This window comes from Oreochromis niloticus, linkage group LG9, assembly GCF_001858045.2.
Source record: "Oreochromis niloticus isolate F11D_XX linkage group LG9, O_niloticus_UMD_NMBU, whole genome shotgun sequence".
Taxonomy (NCBI): domain Eukaryota; kingdom Metazoa; phylum Chordata; class Actinopteri; order Cichliformes; family Cichlidae; genus Oreochromis; species Oreochromis niloticus.
The window spans coordinates 33667079-33693566 of record NC_031974.2 but is presented as its reverse complement, the minus strand read 5'-3'; the positions used below and the strand labels follow the sequence as shown (position 1 = coordinate 33693566).

General features: G+C 41.7%; 2 protein-coding genes across 3 annotated transcripts in view; both read right to left on the bottom strand.

Moving 5' to 3' along the window:
- LOC112847800 (syncytin-A-like) overlaps positions 1-26488 on the bottom strand; it is a 670150-nt gene that overhangs the window by 423586 nt on the left and 220076 nt on the right. The gene's annotated exons all lie outside the window — the stretch shown is intronic.
- plppr5b (phospholipid phosphatase related 5b) overlaps positions 1-26488 on the bottom strand; it is a 125782-nt gene that overhangs the window by 19732 nt on the left and 79562 nt on the right. Inside the window, exons 4-5 of one of the 2 annotated variants that reach the window (XM_025910278.1) lie at positions 3430-3606; positions 1491-1625 (exon numbers count right to left, since the gene is read on the bottom strand). In XM_025910278.1, the coding sequence (XP_025766063.1) occupies positions 1491-1625; positions 3430-3606 (312 nt within the window). The remainder of the gene's footprint in view (positions 1-1490; positions 1626-3429; positions 3607-26488) is intronic. The other variant, XM_025910279.1, reaches the window with a different exon arrangement.

Below are 26488 nucleotides of genomic sequence, written 5' to 3'. Positions count from 1 at the left end.
CTGGGAATAGATTGGCCAGGGTTTAATACGTTGATGGGACAATGTATGGAGGTGTGTTGACAACAGTCAGGGAAATATGGTATATGTGCTGCACGTAGGGGTGACACAAGGTTGTCCATGCTGTGGAGAGGGAAGAGGAACCTGTAGAGCCTCTGATGGCTCACGTAACACACTTCATGAAATAGTTTCCACTTGAGCCGTCTCAACCTGATTAAAATTTACTGTCAGTTGGTGCAGCCTGATGCACTATGAACCCACACACAGAATTTCACTCAATCAGTGATTCCCTGTTGCACTACAGTGTGCTCTATTGACTGTTAGCAGCATAACATGTTTTTCATTTGATACTGTGATGCATGTACTCTGCAGAGTGATTGTAGATGACTCCTCTCATGTCACATTTAACTCTTATTAAGCAGACCAGATGTACTACCAAATCACCAGTCTGGGTTTCAGTGGAGATTTTTGGATTCTGTCTTGTTCATTAATTTATTATGGAAATTGCAAATGTAGGATGAAACATTGCTGCCAGAATGTTATTTGCATTATTTTAATACAAATACATTTTGTAAATACAAAATGTTTTTAAATGATGATTGATTTATTCATGGAAAGAAACTCAGGTATACAAGCCTACGAGACCTTACGTGAAAAAGTGAAAATTGCTTGATATGCATCAGTGACACAACCAGTTATTAATTTTAGGGGGCCACTGCTTTTTCATAGGTCAGTTTTACAAACTGCATTTTGTATTTACTTGTGTTATCTTTGTATAATATTATACATTTCTTTGATGATCTGAAACATGTGTGATCAGCTATGAGACTTTTCACGGCACTGTACGATCCAGAACACCGTAGTAGAAGTTAGATCAAAGTGTCCTAACATTGGAATCATGCTACACATGACTTGTATGTTTGCTTGGTATGCAGACTGAGTCAAACATGTTTTCTACACTAATACATACATCAGATACAGTGGATTTAAATGCATCAGCTTTTGCACACATTCCAACGTTCTACCAATGATGGTTGAAGACACTAGTCCCATTATCACTGTATTTAAAATCTAACACACATGCTTTATTTGATGTTCTGCATTTACCCAGGGTGTTATATATGATTGTATTTGAGCTCTTGACTTTATCAAAGTGGTATCTTTAAAAGTCACATCGCCTAACTTATTAGATTTTTATAGAGATTGTATAATCCAACATTGTGCCTTGACAGTTTTTACAACTCCTAAAGTTACCTTAGCACATTAAACTTCTCCTTTCCCCATTTGAGGCTGATGTTTGACTTCGGAGGTAATATTTCTTGATCACATAAGTCTTTAACCAAGACACCAACATTTATTCCTGTCCACTGATTTATAAAGTTATTTCCTTTTTTAAAAACTAGCTTCAATTTCTTAAAGTGTGAAATAGTGATTAAGTATTTTTTTTAAAAGTGTATTCTAATTAGCAGTGTGCTCTGTTGGGCAGCACCAACCTGTGAGGTGATGTACTTCTCCAGAGGACTCTCCACTTGGCCTATGTTTAACATGGCTGTATTGGGCTGCTGCTCCACTAGTGACTCCTCGCTCAGTAGTAACTTCCCTTTGAAGTTATGGACCACACACACCACCTACAATCGCAAATATAACACATCTTTAAATTAGTATGGTTCTATGGCCAACGTGGCACATACACACAGTACCAACAAAATATATAGTTGTTGCATTCGTCTTTCTGAGCCTCCCTAATTGGTGTCTGGTCTTCTTTTCTGTGCATGTTTTAAGAAAAGTAGTGATCCGCCATGCCTATGCCAGTTCCATCCCCTGCTTCCAAGAGTCCTGCATCGCTGGTTGCTGGCTCCACTGAACCTCAGGTATTACCCCTGTTCTGCGACTGTGTCTCCACAGAACCTGAACCATTTTCCAGGGAGCAGGGTCGCTGCAGGGGAGTTTTCCTCCAGGGTGATCTTGTATTCGGCTGTTCTCTGCACTTATTCCCCAACGATGCCAACAATGGCAGACAGTAGGTGTCGTAAATTACCGCCTCTGTTCAAAGATGGTCATTCACAGTGGACATAGATGCTTCTTTCACTCCTTTCAAACCATCTGTCTTCTCTGTCCAAAATGTGAAGAATGGCATCCTCGAAAGAGTGACCTTTAACCTTTAGATGCAGATGGACTGCTGAGTCTTGTCCCGTGGAGGTGGCTCTTCTATGTTGTGCCATGCGTTTATGAAGTGGCTGTTTGGTCTCTCCAATGTAGAGGTCTGGGCATTCCTCACTACACTGTACAGCATACACCACGTTGTTAAGTTTGTGTTTAGGAGTTTTGTCTTTGGGATGAACCAGTTTCTGTCTGAGTGCGTTGCTGGGTACCTCGTGCTTGGAGAAAACTCTCCTGAGTTTCTCTGATACACCGGCTACATAGGGGATGACATTGTTGTTGCGTTTGTCTTTCTTATCCTCCCTCGCTGGTGTCTGAGCTTCTTTTCTGTGCGTCTTTGCTGACTTGATGAAAGCCCAATTAGGATAACCGCATGTTTTAAGAGCTTCCTTTACATCTGTGTGTTCCTTCTTTTTCCCTTCAGGCTTAGAGGGAACATGTTCTACCCGGTGGTGTAGGGTCCTGATTACTCCAAGTTTGTGTTCCAGAGGGTGGTGGGAGTCAAAGAGAGGAGGTTCTGGTCCGTGTGTGTGGGCTTCCAGTAAACTTCATCATTGAGGTTTCCATTCTCTTCAATGTGCATGGCACAGTCCAGGAAAATCAAACAGTTTTCCTTTGTGTTTCCTGGTGAACTTGATGTTTTTCTCCATAGCGTTGATGTGCGCAGTGAAGGATTCCACTTCTTTGGTTTTGATTTTGACCCAGGTCTCGTCTACATATCTGTACCAGTGGCTAGGTACTCTCCTTTTAAAAGAGCCAAGGGCCTTTCTTCCCACTTTCTCCATGTAAAGGTTGGCTACAATAGGTGACACCGGGGAGCCAATGGTACATCCGTGTTTCTGTCTGTAAAAACCCTCGTTGTTTTTAAAATATGTGGTGGTAAATCAGAGCTCCAACAGTGTGCAAATTGTGCAAACCAGAGTGGTTTAGATCTCTGGATTCATCTATTTCTAAATTCCTGTGGAAAGATCAACCCACCCAGGATTAGCGTAAAAACACTACAAAGGACCAAAGATAAAGGAGAACTAGATCTGCCTAACTTTCACCACTGCATCTTAGCCAACAGGCTACAATACATCTCAGGATGGTTAAAACATACCCTCTGGGTATGGACATAGAACAGGCACTATGCACTGATATAGAGATTTCTGACCTACCATTCATTAGCTCAAACATCAAACAACATTTATGGCTGAGGAGTAACAAAAACTTTCTTAAATCAGTTATTTCAATCAGTTTACAGTATACATGAGCTTTGGGTACGAGTCTCACCAGGAAAGTGGCAATGGCAGTGCCAATGATAAAGCCAGCGATGACATCTGACCAGTGGTTGCGGTATTCAGCCACACGGTTCAAACCAGTGAGGAAGGCCAGACACATTAGCCCGAGAGACAACACTGGCTTAGCCAGACGAGTGCCTTTTGCCTGCACGGTACACGTCACATACATCTGCAGGGAAAGATATACAAGGAAAGACATACAAGGACAGAGAGAAGCAAGCATTAAATCATCAGAAATGTCTTGTAACATCACTGGCTTCACTCCATTCCATATTATCCCAAAATGCAGATAAACTTAGAACAAAAAGTACGGATGTTTGTATTTGGTTGATCATTTCTTGTAACAATTTTTTTTTCACAGTAAAGCTTATACTATGGGAAAGCCTGTATATTTCTTCTTAGAGGGTGGTTGAGTATGTGTGCTGCACCCATGAAAAACTTGCCAAATCTGCAAATGCCAAACAGCTTATTCTGTTACTGACTCTTGTTTGATGTTGTTTATTGGATTAGATGATTGAAGTCTGTTAAATTGCCAGTATGTCTTGTTTCTTCAATCTATTCATTTAACAAACAAGAGCCTGAGTAGCACGTGGAAGAAACACACACGTGGCATCCTATTCTTCAATCAGGATTTATGGCAAGTTGGCTATGAGAAACTCAAAACGAGTCAATAGCAGTACAAAGTGTTTGGCATTGCCCGAGAAGATTTGGCAAGTTTTTCATGGGCACAAACAACATAATTAAATTAAAAACCTACAAATGCATTTTTTCTTACAGATGTAGCACCACTAAGGGGAAATAAACAGGCTTTCCATGAGATTTATTTACAACAAAGAAACTACAGAACAAAAAAGTTTATGTTTCTGTCAGTATTTGAAAACAAACTTAATAAAAAACATATTAAATCTGATTCTTTACTTTTAAAGTTGACTGTAGGCAAATATTTGCTCAAAATGAAGAATGAATGGATGGAAGTTGAAAGTGAATCACAAGTGAGCTGTTTGCATCCATCCTGTTATTTACTGTCATCCTGGATCTTCTTTGAAAGCTAGGTCGACAAGCAGCCAAGGCAGCTTTTGTGTGATTGTTCAGTATACTTTTATGTTTATGTAAGTGCTGTCAGCGTTAATCTCATTAAAATGAGGTTCACGCCATAATCGCACTAAGGCGGCAAATCTCCGTTAGCCAGTTACCACCCTGTGCGAGGGGCTGCATGGCGCTAACACGTTAACGAGCTAACCACGCTAACGTGTTGACACCGTGCAGCCCCACATAGCCCCCCCAAACATAGTTAAACTCACATGAATAAAATGCTATGTACAGATATGTACTCTCTACCACTTCATTAGTACAGGGTTGGACTCAGACCTTCCTTGCTTCATGGTGTAACTAATAAAGTGGCAAGTGTGTGTGTATAACAAGTTAAGAAATAAATAATCCAAACTCTTCTTCACGGTGGAATGCAGAAAGGTGCAGGTGGAAGAAAAAGGAAACAAATGTTTGTTTTGCACAAAATGAAATGGGTTCATTTGATCTGGTTCAACAGCAGAATCATTAAGATTTTAGTTGGAGAATTGTGGAATTAGTGCACGTGTCATTGTCCGGGGTCTTGGACCCGGGATTTAGAGTTGTTTTTTTCTTTGTTTGTTTTGGGGCTTTTGGGGACTTTGATCTCATGTTTATTTGATGTTCTCTTTTGTTATTAGTTAGTTATTCTTTTTAAAAACGTTCACTTTCTTGTTCTTAATGATCTTTGTGTTCACACCTAAATACTAAGAAAACGCTCATCAGAGAGTCCTCATTAGGATAGGGATTTGTGTTATTGAGATTATTGTTATGAGACTGTGTTTCAAGTCATTTTACAGAGTAATATGAAAGTAATGTTACAACTACTGCAACATTACTTTCTCCCGGGAGTAAGTAACGTACTGCATTACTTTTAAGAAAAGTGTTCTGTGTAATATGTGTAATAATTACTTTTTTTGAGTAATGACCTCAACACTTATGGGAACCCAGTGAGAATAAAAAAGTGATATAAATAATGGAATTGGAATTGCTAAATTCTTATTAACTGGGGTGGTGCTATAACTTGGTGTTCGCTCTCTCTGTGGTAAAGTATCACTTCCTTTTCTTGTTCCAACAAAAAGTGGTGTTTTTTGTATAGCTTTTCTGCATAGCCAAGTTAATTAAAAACATATAGATAACTTGTTATTTCATAGTGTAGCATAGTCTTGAACAGAAGCCCCAGGCACACTACCAACCTTTTCATGTGTCTAATCGTTTTTCCCCTCTCTGCAACACACCCGCCGGGGGTCAAACTCTGGTAATTGGCGATTCTGCTAAATGTATCATCATTATTCACATCGGCAGTAATGACATCCGATTACGCCAATCGGAGGTCACTAAAATCAATATTGAATCGGTGTGTAACTTTGCCAAAACAATGTTGGACTCTGTAGTTTTCTCTGGTCCCCTCCCCAATCAGACCAGGAGTGACATGTTTAGCCGCATGTTCTCCTTAAATTGCTGGCTGTCTGAGTGGTGTCCCAGAAACGATGTGGGCTTCAGAGATAATTGGCAAACCTTCTGGAGGAAACCTGGTCTTGTTAGGAGAGACGGCATCCATCCCACTTTGGATGGAGCAGCTCTCATTTCTAGAAATATGGACCAATTTATTAACCCCCCCAAAATATGACTATCCAGAGTTGGGACCAGGAAGCAGAGTTGCAGTCTTACACGCCTCTCTGCAGCTTCTCTCCTCCTGCTACCCCCCCAAAAACCCATCTCCATTGAGACTGTCAGCTCCCAAACAGACAAAAAACAAACTAAACACCAGCAACAAACAACTTAAACATAAAAAATCACAAAGAAAGAACAATACAGTATCCACATCCAATTCAATTCAATTTTATTTATATAGCGCCCAATCACAACAAAAGTCGCCTCAAGGCGCTTTATATTGTACAGTATACTCTATAATAACAGATACAGAGAAAAACCCAACAATCATATGACCCCCTATGAGCAAGCACTTTGGCGACAGTGGGAAGGAAAAACTCCCTTTTAACAGGAAGAAACCTCCGGCAGAACCAGGCTCAGGGAGGGGCGGGGCCATCTGCTGTGACCGGTTGGGGTGAATCCACACAATATTAGGTCTCTCTCCTCCAAGTCTCTGTTAGTACATGACTTAATAATTGATCAACAAATCGATTTACTCTGCCTTACAGAAACCTGGTTGCAGCAGGATGATTATGTTAGTTTAAATGAATCAACACCCCCGAGTCATTCTAACTACCAGAAACCTTGAAGCACAGGCCGAGGGGGCGGTGTGGCAGCAATTTTTCACACCAGCCTATTAATCAACCAAAGACCCTGACAGACTTTTAATTCATTTTAAAGCCTGATGCTCAGCCTTGCCCACTCCTCTCAAAATGTAAAAGAACCCACCCACCACTTTAATCACACTCTAGATATGGCATAGAAACTGAACATTTAACAGTGTTTCCTGAAAACCCTCTCCTGTCTGATCATTTCCTGATAACATTTACATTTACAATAGTTGATTACACAGCAGTGATGAGTAGAATTTATCACAGAAGATGAAAGTGCTGTAACTGTAAAGTTGTAAAGTTTAAGAATATCATCCACCCACTGTAATCATCTTCAACCAACACAGAGCAGCTACCTGAACACTACTCCAACAAAGGTCGATTATCTTCTTCTTCACACACTAAGGTCAATTATGGTGTTCCACAGGGTTCAGTGCTAGGACCAATTCTGTTTACATTATACATGCTTCCCTTAGGCAGCATCATTAGAAGACATAGCATAAATTTTCACTGCTATGCAGATGACACGCAGCTCTATCTGTCCATGAAGCCAGGTAACACACACCAATTAGTTAAACTGCAGGAATGTATTAAAGGTATAAACACCTGGATGGCCGCTAACTTTCTGCTTCTTAATTCAGATCAAACTGAGGTTATTGTACTCGGCCCTGAAGATCTTAGAAATATGGTCTCTAAGCAGATTCTTACTCTGGATGGCATTACCTTGGCCTCCAGTAACACTGTGAGGAACCTTGGAGTCATTTTTGACCAGGACATGTCCTTCAATGCACATATTAAACAAATATGTAAGACTGCTTTCTTCCATTTGTGCAACATCTCTAAAATTAGAAATATCCTGTCTCAGAGTGATGCTGAAAAACTAGTTCATGCATTTATTACTTCCAGGCTGGACTACTGTAATTCATTATTATCAGGATGTCCTAAAAATGCCATGAAAAGCCTTCAGTTAATCCAAAATCCAGAAAAAAATACAATTGAATTCAAAATCCTGCTCCTCACATACAAGGTCTTAAATAACCAGGCCCCATCTTATCTTAATGACCTTGTAGTACCATATCACCCTATTAGAGCACTTCGCTCTTGCACTGCAGGCCTACTTGTTGTTCCTAGAGTATTTAAAAGTAGAATGGGAGGCAGAGCCTTCAGTTTTCAGGCCCCTCTTCTGTGGAACCAGCTTCCAGTTTGGATTCAGGAGACAGACACATAGCCACCCTACTTTTAAGATTAGGCTTCAAACTTTCCATTTTGCTAAAGCATATAGTTAGGGCTGGACCAGGTGACCCTGAATCCTCCCTTAGTTATGCTACAATAGACGTAGGCTGCCGGGGGATTCCGATGATGCATTGAGTTTTTCCTTTCCAGTCACCTTTCTCACTCACTATGTGTTAATAGACCTCTCTGCATTGAATCATACCTGTTATTAATCTCTGTCTCTCTTCCACAGCATGTCTTTATCCTGTTTTCCTTATCTCACCCCAACCGGTCGCAGCAGATGGCCCCGCCCCTCCCTGAGCCTGGTTCTGCCGGAGGTTTCTTCCTGTTAAAAGGGAGTTTTTCCTTCCCACTGTCGCCAAAGTGCTTGCTCATAGGGGGTCATATGATCTTTGGGTTTTTCTCCATATATATTATTGTAGGGTCTACTGTACAATATAAAGCGCCTTTAGGTGACTGTTTTTGTGATTCGGTGCTGTATAAATAAATTGAATTAATTCCCATCGGTAATTTTGAGTCTTAATCTACATACATACTGGAAGTGATAGACAGTGATGAAAACCATAGAAAGAGAATGATATTCCACAACGTCCGAAGACTGTGTGGAAAAAAATGTGGGCGATGGGAAGTGGGTGGGGTACTGTCAATGAGAGTGAGGAATATAGGTAATTTACATATGACCTGGTGATAAATACATAGACAGTTACCTAAGCAACCTGAGCCTGAAATGTCCACAAGTGACAAACTATAACCTTCACAACAATGTACAACATGTGAATCACTTGAAATGCATACAGAGTTTTAGTGTTTAGTTTCAATTCCTGTTTATTTTAAATTAATTTTCTGGTTAGGGGTTATTTTCACATTTATTTCTATATTTATTTTGCTTGTGTCGTGGTATTATCATGGAAATAACTGAGGGCAAGGCTGAACAGAGGGTTGTTGGGAATGAGGCTGAAGCTTGTGGCTATGACTGACGTGGTAGAGATTGTGCACGACACTGAGTTTTGCTTTCTCTCATAATGCTGTTGAGCTAGTTCAGCTTTTCAACCTTAACACAGTTTGTGTGTGGTTGTGGTGTTTTTTTAGTTAGTTTTTTTTATCGAGTTTGAGGGTATTAAGGTCTTGTCTCTGTGTTACTAAGTTACTGTAGTGGCTTCCCAATTCCTGGGCTGCATCCTTCAAAGGATGTGAAAACTGCAAAGGCCCAAACTAAGGGGCTGTTAAATGAGATTGTCCAGCCTTCAATTCAATGCTCCAGTTGCCTAGCAACTGTTAAACTATCAGCTAGAGACATTTTTAACAGCATCATTTTACAGAGATGAGGTGAAAAATCTTCTATCTTCTAATTGGTTTTACTTTTACTGGAGTAAACTGTTATGTTTCATGGGTATGTGATGTATCTACGGCTACGAGACCATGACCCTATAAAAACAAGACTGTTCGGCTGTGAGCTGAAAGACAGTTTGTGTTCTGCTCTCAGCGTGAGAGGATGAAAATGTTTGAGAGTTGTTGTGAATCACAGTGCCACCTTCTGGTGTTAAGAAAGTGCAGTCAGTTGTAGTCAGTCGTATGGAAGGCCACATGGTGTGACTAGCTTGTTCCTCTGTGAATTATTCTTTTACATTGTTGCCTTGGAAACAATCTGTCTGAGAGTATTCTTTGGTATACTTAGTATTTTAAATGTTATTAAACTAACATTTTTAGTTTGTTAAAATTTAATTGAAGCCTAAATAACTGATATTTGGGGGTACAGTGACTGTATTTCCTTTGTCATTCAAGTCAAAGTATTTTGGCTTTAGATGAAGTGGAGACTGTTAATGTTAATACTGATGTTTGCAACAATTAGTTATGAGAAGCGTCAAGAAAGTCAAGAAAAGTTACGCCTTGTTTTTATTGGAGAAGTGTCTGGCTTTGAAGACGGAAACTCACTGCAAGAACAGAACAGTTAGCCAGTGTGATTCATGAGACTAGTGTTATTTCACATTAAGAATATAAACAGGATGGAAAGGCCTACGCTGAAGATAATATATGAAATATATTTCATAAAAAATTACAAGTGGTGAAATGTCATTCACTGATGCATCACAGCCTACTCCCACAGAAGTCAGTCATCTTGTTAATAATTTTACCTCCTCACTACGTACGACTCTGGATACTGTAGCTCCTGTGAAAACTAAGGCCTCAAATCCGAAGTACCTGACTCCGTGGTATAATTCTCAAACACGTAGCCTAAAGCAGATAACTCGTAAGCTGGAGAGGAAATGGCGTGTCACAAATTTAGAGGATCATCATTTAGCCTGGAAAAATAGTTTGCTGCTTTATAAGAAAGCCCTCCGCAAAGCCAGAACATCTTACTATTCATCACTGATTGAAGAAAATAAGAACAACCCCAGGTTTCTCTTCAGCACTGTAGCCAGGCTGACAAACAGTCAGAGCTCTACTGAGCCAACAATCCCTTTAACATTAACTAGTAATGACTTCATGAACTTCTTCACAAATAGAATTCTTATCATTAGAGAAAAAATTACCAATAATCATCCCACAGATGTAATATTATCTACAGCTACTCTTAGTACCATCAATGTTAAGTTAGACTCTTTTTCTCCAATTGATCTTTCTGAGTTAACTTCAATAATTACTTCCTCCAAACCATCAATGTGTCTTTTAGACCCCATTCCTACAAAACTGCTCAAAGAAGTCCTGCCATTAATTAATGCTTCAGTCATGATCATGATTGAAGCTGTAGTTGGACTGCAAAATCCACATCTTACTTCGCCACATGTTCTGTCCCCATTGTCTGTGAAAAATATCCTTTATTACAAAAGCTGGAATTTGAAAGAAGAAGGAACTTTTAGGGCCTGATTTGCTAGTCGGGTCTACAGCAGCGCAAAACCTGCTTTAGACCTGAGAAAATGCTGGATTTACTAAAGAGGCACAGTATTAGTTTGGTGACTGACAGTTGTGAACATATGTGACATATGTATTTGTAAGTTTCACTATCAGGGGAATATTTAAATGAGTCACACAAATGACAAAGTCTGTAAGGCACAATTTACTGCAAATCGCATGAAATCCAAGTTTTATGCCTCTTGTGTTTTTGATAGTTGCTAATAGGACAGTTTATTTTCAAGAAGGGAAGATATTATTGGAACGAGTGCATAATCACACTATGCATGGATGGCTCAAAAACCAAAACTTTGGCTCTGTCCTCACGCTGAGTGTTTCGAGGTGAGTCCACTTACTGTTCTTCAGTAATGCTGTTTTCATGAAACAAAGCAGAAATGTCATTTTCTCAGCAGTGTGCACACAGTGAGTGTATTCCCTCTGCTGAATGTGTAACAAATAAAACTGTTACTGTGTCAGATCCAAGCCTGAATGTTGCAATTTGCTATTAAAAATAAGTAGTGATGTGCGCATACACACACACAGCACAGTAACATAGTAACTGAGATGGCTCGTAATCTGACAATAATGTAAAAACATTATTCAGCTGTTCCACACACATTTCATGTTTACAGGGTGCAAGAGTTTGTAAAGAAACTCTACCTGATAAATCTTGCTCTGTGCCCGATGTCCTAATAATCCTTTGCTCAGTCATTTCTATCAGAAGTTGTTACTTATATTAAAAGCATATTGATTTTCCTTCAGTGTCATCTCATTTATCTGAGTTGCCTCGCTGTTTGCAGAGAGAAAGACGTGCGTAACCTGAGCTCACTCTGGATTACTTTGGTTAGCAGGCCTGCACCGTTCTCCATCAGGCTCAGGATTTTGAGCCACATAAATCTCATCCTCCAATTGTGACATCACAGTAATTTGCCTACCATATTAAATCTTTCCCATAGAATAAAAAATTAAGTACACCTTATTTTCTTACATTTAGCTGCAGTGTGACTCCTTTCTTCCTCCCTATTTAGGATCTCTGTGACTGCAGGAAAATTCCCTCCTTTCATCATTTATCCGAGTTGAACTGTACTGAAGTAAAAACTAATGCTAAGGACATTAGAAATGAACACTGATTAGACAGAACCTTAAGTACATTTTATCAGTTAATATAGATCATAATCTTAGGCTGATAAAGCGTTCTGTGTTCTTCGTGCAGTAACAGCTCAACAGGAAGTAGTTTTGATTCCAGTAGTGTGATGTTCAGCTGTGAGTTTAACAGGCTCCTGTTAAAAACTCTAAATATATCAGCAGGTCAATATGTCTGTGGCAATGAGGACGGCGTTTTCTCCTCCCCTTTCAGGACGGTCCATTGTTTCCTCTGCTAAAGGAAGAAATACAGGAAACTTTGAAACTTTCTTTAGCATTTAGAGAATTCAAACAGATCTTATTATGGCTGCCAGACAGATACCTCTGCGTCACGTCTCTCACTTCAAATCAGAATGGACTGAATGCATCCTCAGGTTGGTGGTGTGCTTTGTTGTGTCATACTGTGCAGATGTCTGATTTCCTACTTCTTGATGTCTTTATTTTGGATTTTCTATTAGTGTTCAGAGATTTCTTTCCTATGCTGCCTGTGTGGTGAAACCCGAGCAGACAGCTATGACTGCATGTAAACATGAGCTGATATGTTAAATCTGTCTTTCTATTTGTTCCCCTGTATTTAGAGATGTGCTGGCAGTTCTGCCACTGGAACAACAGTACTATTGAAAAAAAGAAAATGAATCGAAAGAGGAAACAGCCAAACACAACAGACTTGCAGGGGAGGAAGTAGAGACAGACGGTGATGGCCAAATAAAACAAATAAGTGAGGTAACAAGCAAAGAGTGTCGAGGAACGAGTGAGAGGAGAGCTGAAGACAGAAGAGGAAAACAGAGAAGAGTGAGGAGATATAAAAATGTTTTTTGTTATTTTACATTTTCCTGTTTTTCTTTAACTGGTTTATTTTAATTAATCAACATATTTGTTTGTAACCAGGTTAAAGCTGTACTTTATTAAAATGTGTTGAAATATTAAAAACGTGTAAATCCATGTTAAAATATAAAATATAACATTTTGGGTCACAATGTGTTTAATACGTTTAAAAGCGCATTTGCACTTGTTTTAGTGAGGCTGGCATCCTGTTTTATTGTGAAAAGCTTTGTAAGAGAAAGGAAATGTTGTCATCGGTAGCCTGCTCTGAAAGACGCTGCAACGGAAAGTATGAGAAGTTTCTGCAAGTGTGTACGTATGACCTGGACTATGTGCTCGACACGCTTTGTTAATACACACAGTTTACAAACTGTCGGTGAGAAGCTGGGGACATTTCTGCTCCAAATCCACCGTGCAGCTGCAACCGCCATCATGGACATGTCCGCTAATCATCTGCATCCCTTCACACATAACTGTTGTTGTAGAGAAAACATGGCCTCTACCCTCTGGAAACATGAGACTACAGAGCCTATACATAAAAACAATGTCTAAAATGAGTTTGACATTGAAAAGGCAACATTTTGGACTATAAATAGCCCCTACACAGAAGTCCTATGGACGTCATTATTTGACGACCAGCTGGCAGTTCAACCTCTCCCTGAGTCACGTTTCCCCCTGTCTGAAGGCCTGCACTATCATTCCCATCCCCCAAAAGACTGGTACAGACAACCTCACTGATTACCTCACGTCTGTAGTTATGTAGCCGATAGTGTGTCAGCACATCAGACAGTGTCTGCCACCCCACTCTCGACCCCGCCAGTTTGCTTACAGAGCAAATCGGTCCACGGAGGATGCCATCACCATCACCCTTCACAGAGCGCTGAGCCATCTGGAGAACAGGAAGAGATATATGGGGATGTTCTTCGTGGACTACAGCTCAGCGTTCATTCTCAGCCCCCTACACATATGACTGCACACCAACCCACCAAACCAACGTCATTATGCCAATGACATTAAAGTCCTTAAAACAAAAGAACTCATCATGGACTTCAGGAGGCACAGACAGGTCCACTCCCCTCACATTGTAAATGGAGAACAGGTGGAATCTGTCTGCACCTTCAAGTTTTCTCCACCAATCTCACCTGGACCCACAACCCCAGAAGGCCCAGCAGCAGCTGCAGGTTCTCTGTGTCCTGAGGAAGAACAACCTGGACCTGCTGGCCTTCTACCACTCCTCAGTAGAGTGTGCTCTCCTCCTGTCTGGGTGTTTGCTACGCAGGGGCCACTACTGAGAACAGGGAGGTTGTGCAGAGGGTCATTAAACTGCCCAAAAAATCATTGACTGCCCTCTGCCGCCCCTGGAGGCCAACGCCAGATCCTCCTGTCTCAGGAAAAGCAAAGCCATCACGGGTGATGACCCCTCGCACCCCCACTCAGCACCTGTTCGACCCGCTCCCCTCGGTCGGCCCCTCTGGTCAATCAAGCCAAACACCTCCAGACTCACTAACAGCTTCTTCCCCTGGGTCATTCAGACTGTCAAAAAACACTATCCCCCCACACCCCACCCTGCCCACTAACCTCACTAATCTGAGCCACGGTCTGAGTAAATGCCATCACTGAGGTCACTCACACATGGACTCTATTCAAAGCAACAAGTCTTTTCTTTGCACTACTTTCAAGCACTTTGCAACTGTAATGTGTGCCTTCTGTTAACTTTGTATGTATTTCTCCTGTTTGCTGTTTATTCCTGCTGTCTACTATTTACATTCTATTCCAGCACAGTTGGTGTGGAGCACCCACGATTTTGTTGTACGTGTACAGGTTATTTTATTCTATTCTATTCTGTTCTATGTATCATATCAAGACATATATAAATAGCCTTGTAAAAACATCTCGTTACATCATGTTGTATTCAGTGTGCTAAATCCGCAGAGAGCAGCAAGTCAGCTCTAACGTGGAGCTCACATTAGAAATGATTGTGATTCCATGTTTAGCCACTACAACAGATCTCAGGGTTCCCCCAACCGCTGAATCTCAGTTTCACCCCTTACTGCTCTCATTTCACTGCTTAGTGGATGCAAAGTCACCCTCTACAATGTAGGCAACAGAAAATAGTTTGTTTTTTCTTTTAAATTCTCTTTCATTTCTTCCTACATAACTACATTTCAGTGTCATCAGCTTCTACTTAATCAGTACTTTTTATGTAAGACAGTGGACCTGGTTACAATAGTTAAAACAGATCAAACTCATCAAGAATGTAATATTTCAAAAATGAATTGTTGAGCACAGGGTTCTTATCTGAACCTATTAAACAATAACTAAAGAAAAAGTTAGAGGTGTGAAGCCCACTGCAGTTACTAATGTGCAGGGCAAAGAGAAACAAGCTCAGAAACATTGCTCTGGTAGGCCAACAATTGTTCTTATTTGACCATAAACCAGACAAAAGAAGTGAACATCGAACTTTACGATCTCTAATCACAACTGAAGAGAAAGAATCACGCAGAGTGACACAGCCTGGAGCTTCTGTCCTTCCCTTCCTCCTAACCATCTGGGCTTCAGAGGAAGTGCTGTAAATAATATATCATATGGTCTGCTGACTGTAAAACCACATTATTATTAATCATTACACCAGTGCCAGGTCAGCAATCTGAACATCTATCACAGCTGATGATACTGAGTCATCTGAAACCATCTGAGGAATTCACTTTACTTCTGTTACAAATATTCAGAAACTTTTACAATCTGTGATTCATACAGCACCAGTTCACAACAGCAATAATCTAAAGGGAATTTCTACTGTAAGGTAAAGAGCCTGGAGACTTAGACTTTAAACCTAACAATCACATGACCCCCGATGGTGACACCTCCAGCAGAACCAGGCTTAAGGAGGGTTGTGGGTGAGGGGCAGAAAGACAGGATAAGAGTTAAATTATGACTAATAATTAAACACAGTAGTGGTGTATAAAACACACAGAGTATGTAATAAGTTGCGTGAAGAAGAAAACATTAAGCCTGCCTCCCAAATCCAAACTGGGAGCTGCTCAAATGAATAAAGGCAGCACTATATACCTGCAGACTGTAGGAAACAGCCTGGTTAAAACATATTCCAAGATTCTTTACAGTGTTACTGGAGGACAAAGTATGCAGTCTAAAGTAAGTATTTGGTTAGACACCATATTTCTAAGACACCATATTTCCAGTCACTTTGACTGGTATGCAAACTGGAATGGGTTAATTGCAGAAGGGAGTGCGGAAACAATGTGGTCCATCACCAGACTCTTAAAACACTTCATCATACTAGGGGTGAGAACCAGAGGTAGGTCAGAACATTCCTTTAATCCAGTGTATTCAGGAATGACTGACATGGTCAAAATGGCCTCCTGAAGTTCAAAACTGAGAAAGATGATTTAAATAAACGTGATTTAAATAATCAAACATAGTTTTTGCTGTTCGACATGCTGGTCTGAGTATTCCAGAAACGGCTTAGCTACTCAGATTTTCCTACATACCAACTTCAGAGTTTACAAAGAATGCATACAGAACAGCATCTTAAACAGATGAGCGACAGCAACAGAAGGCCAAACAGTGTACAACTCATGTCAGTCAACAACAAGAAACTGAGGCTACAATTTGGACCACTGAGGATTGGAAAAAATGCTTGCTGGTCTCCACTTCTGGTACAACAGTGGAGTGGTAGGGTCAAAATTTGGCATAATCAATATAAACGTATGGAGCCATCCGGCCTTGTATCAATGGTTCAGGCTGCTGGTGGTGTAGTGATGTAAGAAGAGATATTTCCTTGCCATACTTTAGTACAGTCAGTACTAAATGAATGTATAGTGTATAACATTATCATTGGACTGTTGAAGAAGCCAGGGTACCTCAGAGGTAATCAACAGAGGTACAACTAGAATATACAAACTCCTCACAACCAGCCCCAGCTCGAGCTTGAACCATGACCCCTCTTTCTCTGGGGTGACAGTATGTAACAAATCCACGACCCGACCACATCTCACCGCTCTTCAGCATACTTTCTTTATTACGGCTGCTTGTTTACACGCGGCTGCAGCTTTTCAGCCACCAGCCAAACACACACCAACAACAACAAAGCTCAGGACGAAGTACAGACTTTTAAATTGGCGAGGCCTGATTGCACATGCCACTCAGGTGTGTCCGCCTCCCCTGCAGCCGTGCTGCTGGAAGCGAGGCCAATTTAGACAGCACGCCGACATCGGGTTTTGCAGGTCCCTCATGTGCCCTGACCACCAGCTGGGCTGCCTTCCTCCGGGGAGCAGGAATGGGTGCAGAGGTAGGCTGGCCTCACCCTGTGGACAGGCACGGGCACCGGAGGAGTCCGGACCTCAGCCACTCCCACGTCGTCGAGGAATGCCAGTGGCGGCAGTGTGGGATCCGAGCTGCCAGACTCTCAATCACCTGCATCCAGTGCTCGGTCCGGTCCTGTAGTTCTTCCCAAAGGTGGCATGCCACCGCTGCCTGCCCCTTCTGTGTGGTCGCAAGCTCAGCCACTATTTGGGCCAGCGCCTTCCCTGGCTGGCCCGGTCCTGGGTCTGCCGTGCCCCAATCCTGAGTTTCGGTACCACTGTAAACAAACCCACGACAGAACCAACCGCATCTCACCGCTTTTTAGCAAACTTGTTTTATTACAGCTGTTTGTTTACAGCCACTGCAGCTTTTCAGGCACCAGCCAAACACACACCAACAACAACAAAGCTCAGGACGAAGTACAGACTTTCGAGCTGGCGAGGCCTGATTGCGGATGCCGCTGAGGTGCGTCCACCTCCACCGCAGCTGCGCTGCTGACCACACCCCGTCACACAGTACTAGCCAGTGCACCACCATGCTATAGGGAACTGATTTGAAGTGTGCAGTCTCTTGAAGTGTGTGAGAAATCGCTTGACATTTTAGGAGGACGAAGGTGAGGAGCCTCTGGCACCGTTAGCCAGATCTGATGCTCGGTCTGTTCAGGAGAAATGTCGCCAACAGCCTGCAGCTCTGTAGGTGGAACAACTCCACCACAGAAAACGGACACACATTACTTTATAGTTTACTCACTTTGCAAAATGTATTTTGTCAAAGAGCTGTACTCCTGTCTGGGATGACTTCCTATATACTAAGCAGAGTTTGACTGGGTAGCATGTCTTACAGTTCCAAATCTGAATGGCTTCAGCCTGAAATGTTGCCAACCCTGTCCTCACACAGACTTCATTCTTCTTTTAAACTGTTAAACTGTATTTTGTTTTAAAAAATGTAGAAGTCTGTTTTTTCTAATGCACTTACTTAAATGAGGACGGCATAAAGATATTTGAGCACCCATACACACTGGAGCTGTTTCCTGGACAACAACTGTGTAACATATGTATGTTAATATCTAATTATGGCCTTGTTTTGGTGCCACCATCACCCTTGGATCAGACAGAAAAAGGAGAGAAAGAGAGAAGAGGCATGTCTGTGTTTAGCTCCACTCTGGCATCTGTTAGCCTCCAAGGGTCTAACTGTGTTTTGTACTAGCACACACAATGGATCAAAGTGTTCTGTTTCCCTCTCTTTCATTATTCTTCATCTTTTTTTTATTAATCAGGACTTTAAAAATCTCATGCTTTTCAACTTTGAGTGTAAAATATTTGCATAGTACAGTGGTGTTTTGCTAGGCTATGTTGTGCAGTTCTTTCCTATGACTGGATAAATTAAGAAATTTTCTTTGTGTTTTCATGATGCCGAAGTGACAATTGTTGCGTTTAGACACTGAACATATCTCCTTCAGTAAAATGCAGTCTACAGGATATTTATTGAATATATGTTTCTTCATTTTTTGAATCACTTTCAGTTAGTCTCTGCCAAAGTTTGAATAACTAACCTTTTAAATAATATCACTGCAGCCACACACACCTGTCTAAAACACAATTAGAGCTCCAGGCAGTACTTTGGTCAAGTTGTTGTTGGCCTGATTACATGGTGGAGATAGGTACACGCTATTCTTCAGAAGTCATTTCATGTTTCCATCAACAAACCTGTGGATTATTAGTGCACAAATGTATGGAAGTCTTGTGGCTCCCTCACACTCAGTCTTTTTGAAGTACTCATAATATGAAATCTAATCATTTGTATTCCCACACAAAAGTTTTCAGCTCTTGTTTCCATTTATGTTATATACAAATATTGGACAAAGCAGAGCCAGGACTGCTGAGCAGCCAGAACCCTCTATCAAGGTCAAAGTCAAATTTATTTATATAGCACATTTCCAGACAGACGATGCTGCACAAAGTGCTTAACAATATAAAAATGCCATTAAAAAGAAATAATGTAAAACAATAATAACAATATAAAACAATGATAGGACAATAAAAGAATTAAAACAATAACTAAGACTATTAAATAAAAGCAAAATGCTTGGGTCATAGTGTGTTAAAAGCCAGGGCATAAAAATATGTCTTTAGTAGTGATTTAAATTGACCAAGTGTTTGTGTAGATCTAATATTTAACCGAAGACTATTCCAAAGTCTGGGACTTGCCACAGAGAAGGATCTATCGCCACGAGATTTGAGATTAGTCCGTGGGATGGACAGCATTAATTTTGAGCTGGACCTTCCTGGAGCATAAACAGAAAGGAGCTCAGACAGGTAAGAAGGGGCTCGGGCGTTGAGCGACTTAAAAACAAAAAGTAAAAGTTTAATTTGGATCCTGTAGGAGACAGGAAGCCAGTGTAGAGAAGCTAAAACTGGGGTTATATGCTCTCTCCGTTTGGTACCAGTTAGCAGGTGATCAGCTGCATTTTGGACCATCTGAAGACGATGAATTGAGGCCTGGTCGAGACCAAAATAGAATGAGTGGCAGTAGTTGTTGAGTCTGTGTTTCCACAGGCCCCGCTAGTTTAGAGACTTATTCCTCATGAAGAACGAAAACAAGACAGAACATCTTCAACCGGTCTTTTACTCGCTAACGAGGGAAGCTTGGTCAGAATCAGGCTGTGGAGCTAAATGCTCCTCACCTGTCTCCAAACCAAGTCCTTCAAAGAGCAGCTCTCCTCGCAGCCTTTTTATTGACAAACTGTTACAATACACAACACAAGCACCTCCCACCGTAAACCCCCCTTGGTTACAAAAGACAAGGCACTATGTGTGTGTATGTGTGTGCACGTGTAAGCACGTGTGCAAGAATGTGTGTGTGTGTTTTGTCACTCATCCAAGTGACTTCTTCAGTCTCAGCTGACTGCAGGTTTCCCCAATCTTATAAACAGTACATTTGCATAATGACTGAAACCAGCCCACTGAAGGAACAATGGGCGGGGAGGTCAGTTCCTTCATCATAATTATGCAAATTCTCATGATCATTGATGAAGAACCACTAATCAATGGCCATGAGTCCCATTCACAAAGAGTTGGGGAATGGCTCCAATCACAGCATTGTAAGATGGTAAATGGTAAATGGCCTGTATTTATATAGCGCTCTACTAGTCCCTAGGGACCCCAAAGCGCTTTACACATCCAGTCATCCACCCATTCACACACACATTCACACACTGATGGCGAAAGATGTACCCTTAGGCCCCCTCCTCAATTCAGAGATGGGCTTTCCCTTTTCACGTAAATGGCCTCCTTGACTCCGCCCTCAAACCAGCGTTCCTCCCTGTCCAGGATGTGTACATCCTCATCATTGAAAGAGTGTCCACTGGCCTGTAGGTGTAAATAGACAGCAGAGTCCTGGCCTGATGAGGTTGCTCTTCTGTGTTGTGCCATCCGCTCTGCCAGAGGTTGTTTGGTTTCCCCGATGTATAAATCCTGGCAATCCTCCTGGCACTTAACAGCGTACACTATGTTACTCTGTTTGTGTCGGGGGACCCGATCCTTGGGGTGGACCAGTTTTTGCCGCAGCGTATTTTGGGGTTTAACAGCTACAGAGACGCGGTGCTTAGAGAAAACATGTCTTAACTATTCCAGTATTCCTGACACAAAAGAGATCACTGTGGGGCTTCGCTTAGTCAGCAGCTGTTCTTCTCTCCTGGATCGGCTGGAGCTTTCTTGAAACGTTTCTGGGCTGAAAATCCTACTTCCAGATGCACAGAATCAACTTTTTGCGATATTAACAACAAATTTTACTTCTAACTCATCCACTGCAGAATGACAAACTTAATTTGGATTATTTCAAATTAAATAAATGTCACCATAACCTGGCCACAACCAGGTGCTCCCCAGGAGATTTCAGACAGAGGAGTGGCAAGAGCCAAGGACCAAGGAGAGCTCTTTCTGTAGCTCTCTGCAGTTCTCCTGAAATCAGCAGGTACCATTGTTTCAAAGAGAAAAATAGTAATGGATTCAACCACAATGGCCAGTTTAACATAGTCTGGTCAGACGGGCCAAACTTGAACTCTTTGGATGGCATAAAACACACCATGTTTGGAGGACAAAAGGTGCTGCATATCACTCCAAAAACATCACATGAACAGTGAAGTCTGGAGGTGGGAGCAACATGGTAAAGGGCTGTTTTTTTAGCATACGGCACTGACACGTACAGAGACATTCTTGATCAAAATCTGATGCCATCTACCAGGATTATGAAGATGAAATCGGGATGGTTCAGCAACACAATGATCCCAAACACACGGCCAAGGAAACTCTGAATTGGTTTCCGAGAAAGAAAATAAAGCTATTAGAATAGCAAATCACCTGACCTGAATCCAACTGAAAATCTATGGAAAGAACTAACAGTCAGATCTCTTAGAAGAGGCCTACTGACTGTTTGTGTGGAAGAATGGGCCAAAATCACACCTCAGCAATGCATGCGACTAGTTTCTTCATACAGGAGGGGTCTTGAAGCTGTTTTTGTACGCAGTATTAAATAAATTTCAGCTTTTTCAATACTTATTTTACCTGCTGAATGTTTATGCCTGTCCTTCATTGAGTTAGGGCGATCACACAAAATAGTATCGACTTTATAATCCACAGAACAACCTGCTATCTCTACTGTACATACAGCCTATATAATATAACTTAGGTGTCTGGATCCAGATTTCTCAGATTTATTTGATTACTCTGAAGTGTCTTGGTGAGTGTTTCATTGTCAAGCCCTACATTTCCTTTTTAATCACAGACATTGGCAGCTGTCTACAGAGGCTTGTCAGCAAAATGTAGAGTGTGACATGTAGAGTACGGAGAGGTGAGGCAAACCAATTTGCTTCAGACATCAATCTCTCTGCCTTGCCAAGTTTAAATGGCTTCCTGTGTTATTACTGAGGGGGATCTATTCATTTGTGCTTGGCATTACATATGTAATGCCATTACTGAAGCATTCATCAAACAGACTGCCAGAAATCTGAGTGAGAGTATTAACTTTAAACTCGATTAAAAATAGACTTTTGTTTGTGCAGGAAAAACTAGGCACAACACTGCAATGGGGTGACTCCAGCTATGACACCACTTCATTCTGACTCTGCTTTCATTCTGGTGTCAGCTACACACCAGTATGGCTTCAGTAGCTTCCATGGTTGGGATGTTATCATGTTAACAGTACAGGGATGACTGAAGCTCAGTAGGCAGAGCACTGCACCTACTAATCAGAAGGTTGGTGTTTTGATACCTGGCTGCTCCAGTCTTCATGCCCAGGAATAACTTGGGCATAACCCCAGGTTGCTCTCCGATGTGCTCATCAGGGTATGAATGAGTGTGAATGTTAGACAGAAAGCACTTTTCTTAGAGTAGAAAAGTACAATATTAGAAACTATATAACATGCACAAAAGTATTCACAGCCTTTGTTCAATCTTTCAATTCAATTCAATTCAATTTTACTTACACAGCGCCAAATCACAACAACAGTCGCCTCAAGGCGCTTTATATTGTAAGGTAGACCCTACAATAATACATACAGAGAAAACCCAACAATCATATGACCTCTTATGAGCACGCGACAGTAGGAAGGAAAAACTCCCTTTTAACAGGAAGAAACCTCCGGCAGACCCACGCAGCAGGCGTGGATGTGAGCCGTGGCTCACAGGTGCCATGAAAGGCAGGCGGTGCGCAGGACCCCACTGCATGCTGGCCTCTGGTGGAGATGGGGCAGGTCCCGACAGCATGCTGGATTCTGGCATGGTGACCTCAGGCTTCATCTGCGCAGGACTCTACCTCACTCTGACCGCCAGCTCCAGCCAAGTAGGTTCCTGGCGTGCTTCGACCTACGACTCAGGCAATGCAGACCCCCCCCAGGCGCGCTGTCCACCGGGTCAGGCTGATCACGTCCCTCCGGTGCTTCAACCTCCGGCTCAGGCCGAGTGGGTCCCCCGGACGCCTCCTCCTCCACCTCCACCTTTGGCAGGCTGTGTCCTGGCTGGCCTCACCCTGAGTGCCGGAACAGTCCGGACATCCTCCACTCCCACGCCGTCGGGGAACACCAGTGGGGGCGGTGTTTGCCAGAACCGCATCCAAGCTGCCGGATTCTAAATCAACTGCATCCCGCGCTCGATGCTGTCCTGGAGTTCTTCCTGCTGGCGGCGTGACACTGCCGCCTGCTCCCGCTGTGTGGCCGTCAGCTCAGCTACCATTTGGGCCAGCTCCTTCCCTTGCTGGCCCGGTCCTGGGTCTGCCGTGCCCCCTTCCTGGGTTTCGGCACCACTGTAACAAAAACACAGCAGACCCGACGACGTGTACATGCTTTTCAGCATCTTTGTTGTTCCGGTTACTGTGACACACACATGGCTGCAGCTTTCCAGCCACCAGCCGAACACATCACCAACAACAACAGCTGACAGGACCCAGTACAGACTCTTTATGCCGGCGAGACATGATTGGAGATGCTGCTCAGGTGCGATGCCTCCCCTGCACCGGCACTGCAGACCACACAATATACAGATCGTACTGTACCATAGTGTTCAATAGGAATCATCCTAAATAAACACAGTGACTATGCAAGCAAAAGTGTCCTGCTGTTATTGTGTCTGTGGAAATGCTAGAGAAGCTTGGTGCGAATGAAAGAAGTTTTGTGAAATATTATTTGTAAAATAAATATTTTATAGAAAACCATGATTTTGTGTAAATGCTAATTTGTTTAAACTAAGCTATGACACAGAAACTAAAGTAAAAAATAAAAGTGTGTGAAGTTACTGTATGGAAATTATAAATACTTCACAAATAAAGAACATGGAACAAACTGAGTAGCTACTTCTTGAGTATCAAGTACTAATGAAGCAGACAGCACTAATCTTCAAATATGACCTTCAGTTGTATATTAAAACAAACCCTAGAAAGATGCCAGAGCACAGTACAGAATCACTCCTGGGTAAAAAAGTGAGATTTTAAAAGACGAACAGTATCTGTCACAGCTGGAGAGAAATCCTACAACGAAGCAATGCCAGCACCTGCCCTTGCTGCACTATATTACTATACATGATAATCAAAAGAGACACCAATTAATTGTCATCAGTGCCAATGCTAATGCTAGCTATCTTACAGTGGCAGGAACCTGTTTCAAATACAGAAGATTTTAGTGTTATTTGTGGTTAGAGGTTTGCCAAGTTCAAGCAAAATAACATTTTTGGCTAGAACGATAATTAAACAAATGCCCCAGTTCTAATTTTTGCACTTGCACAACTATCCACTTTTTATCTGAAACAGCACAGCCTGAAACTGGTTACTATCAATGTCAGCAAGTCATGAGAATTTCATGGAAAAATAAATTTGCCCCTTCCTGATGTCTTCTTTTTTTTGCATATGCGTCACGCTTACATTTTTCAGATCAACAAATTTTAACATTAGGCAAAGATAACAAAGTCAAATAAAAAACACCTGGAACTAAAAATGTCACCAGGAAAATGTAATTGCCCACTACACCTTATAACTGGTTGTGTGGCAGTGCAACCAGTTATCAAGCAGTTGCAATAACAGGAAATGTGTCTTTCATATCACTGTGAAAGGAATTTGGCCCAGTCTGCTGAATTCCTTTAACTCGTGCCAGGGCACGAACCGGTGGTTCGACATTTTCCTTCAGGATTTTCTGTTAGAGAGCAGAATTCATGTTTCCATTAATTACAACAAGTGACCCGGGTTCTGGAGCAGGAAAACAGCCCCAGACCATTACACTACTGTTAGTGACTGTTAGTATGATGATCGTTTTTATAAAATGTTGTGTTAGTGTTATGCTGGATGTAACAGGAACAAACCTCCCAAAAAGTTCAACTTTTGTCTTGTCGGTCTACAGCAGGGGTCGGCAACCTTTCTGATGATGAGTGCCATCTAAAGTTTCCTCAGAAGTCAATGTGCCATATGACTGCATTAGCAATAAATTTAAAAACGCTCTATATTAACAGTTACAGACAAACTTTATAGAATTATATTTGTTCACAGATGTTGGCAGCTATCAGCGAATAGTTATCAGCTATTTTGAAACAAAAAAAAGACACTTTTTATCCATAACAGCAAATGAACTGTACAACAGAAAATACAAATGCTATTTATGGTCTCCTCACAACAATGATAAGAAAAATAAACTGGGCCAATATGGTATGTTTGTTAATACAGACACACACATGTTAATCTGATCTCTGGTCTCCCACTCAGAGACACAGGTCTCCGAGTGTCCAGCATTCAGACAGCTACCTGAGGACACTCATGTGAGAGAAAATCTGCTCACACAGATATGTAGAGCCAAATACTGTCAATAAGGCCTCTGCAATGTTCTGAAGACAGTTAACCTTGTCAGTTAGTGATGTCCAGCAGGTGAAAATGCAGCTCCATGAACACGCACAGCTGTGGATTCCAGCTGCGTTCGTAGTTCTGCAAACTTTGACCCCCACAGAGTCGAGCTTTTCAGTTCAATCATCTGCATTTCAATGTCACATTAACTGGCATTAACTCAGCCAGTTAATGCGAGACAAACCCAGCTGCTCATTAAAGCTTTCTGGTTTGATCAGAAAAGAAAACATTGGTCCATACACCTGAAAGTCCCGAAAGTGCTTTGTGAATTCTGTCTCGAGTCTACGGATGTATCCGTGGTGCTGATGCTGCGCTGAGCGGGCAGCTCCTGAAGCATTTGAAGTGTCAGAATGTGGAAATTTCAACATCGCTTGAAAAAACTGCCAGCTAGCAACGTCCCTCTCACCAGTAGTGTTAAATTCAGTTCTTTGTATTCTTTAACGGCCAAGAAAAACACGGCTCAAAGTGGTCTAACTCAAAAAATGATCTTTATTTGACATTCCCGGGAATGGAGAGCTGAGCATACGAACACAAGCTCAGGTCTGAAATCATTAGAAGCCAGCATGGTTATATATATAGTTCCGCTGCACGTCACACACACTCAGTTTACTTCGTTCCTCTTTTTTGTGTCTGATTTATTAATATGCCTGTGCACTGAAACTTCCTGTTCTCTGCACAAGACGTGCAGTCTACTCTGTGACTTTTGGCCTACATTCTAACTCACAAGGGCGTTTTCCTACACTGGGCTCTATAAAACAATATAAACAGAAAATAAGCATTAAGAATATATATTAAATCCCAACAGTAGGTAAAGTTAATTTTTGATAATTACAAGTTGAATCTGGTAGTTGGGGTTGTTAGCTAAGATACCGTCATTAAGAACCAGCACAACTAATGTGTCTATGCGAGCTAATTTGTGATGTGCACCGCTGGCCCGGC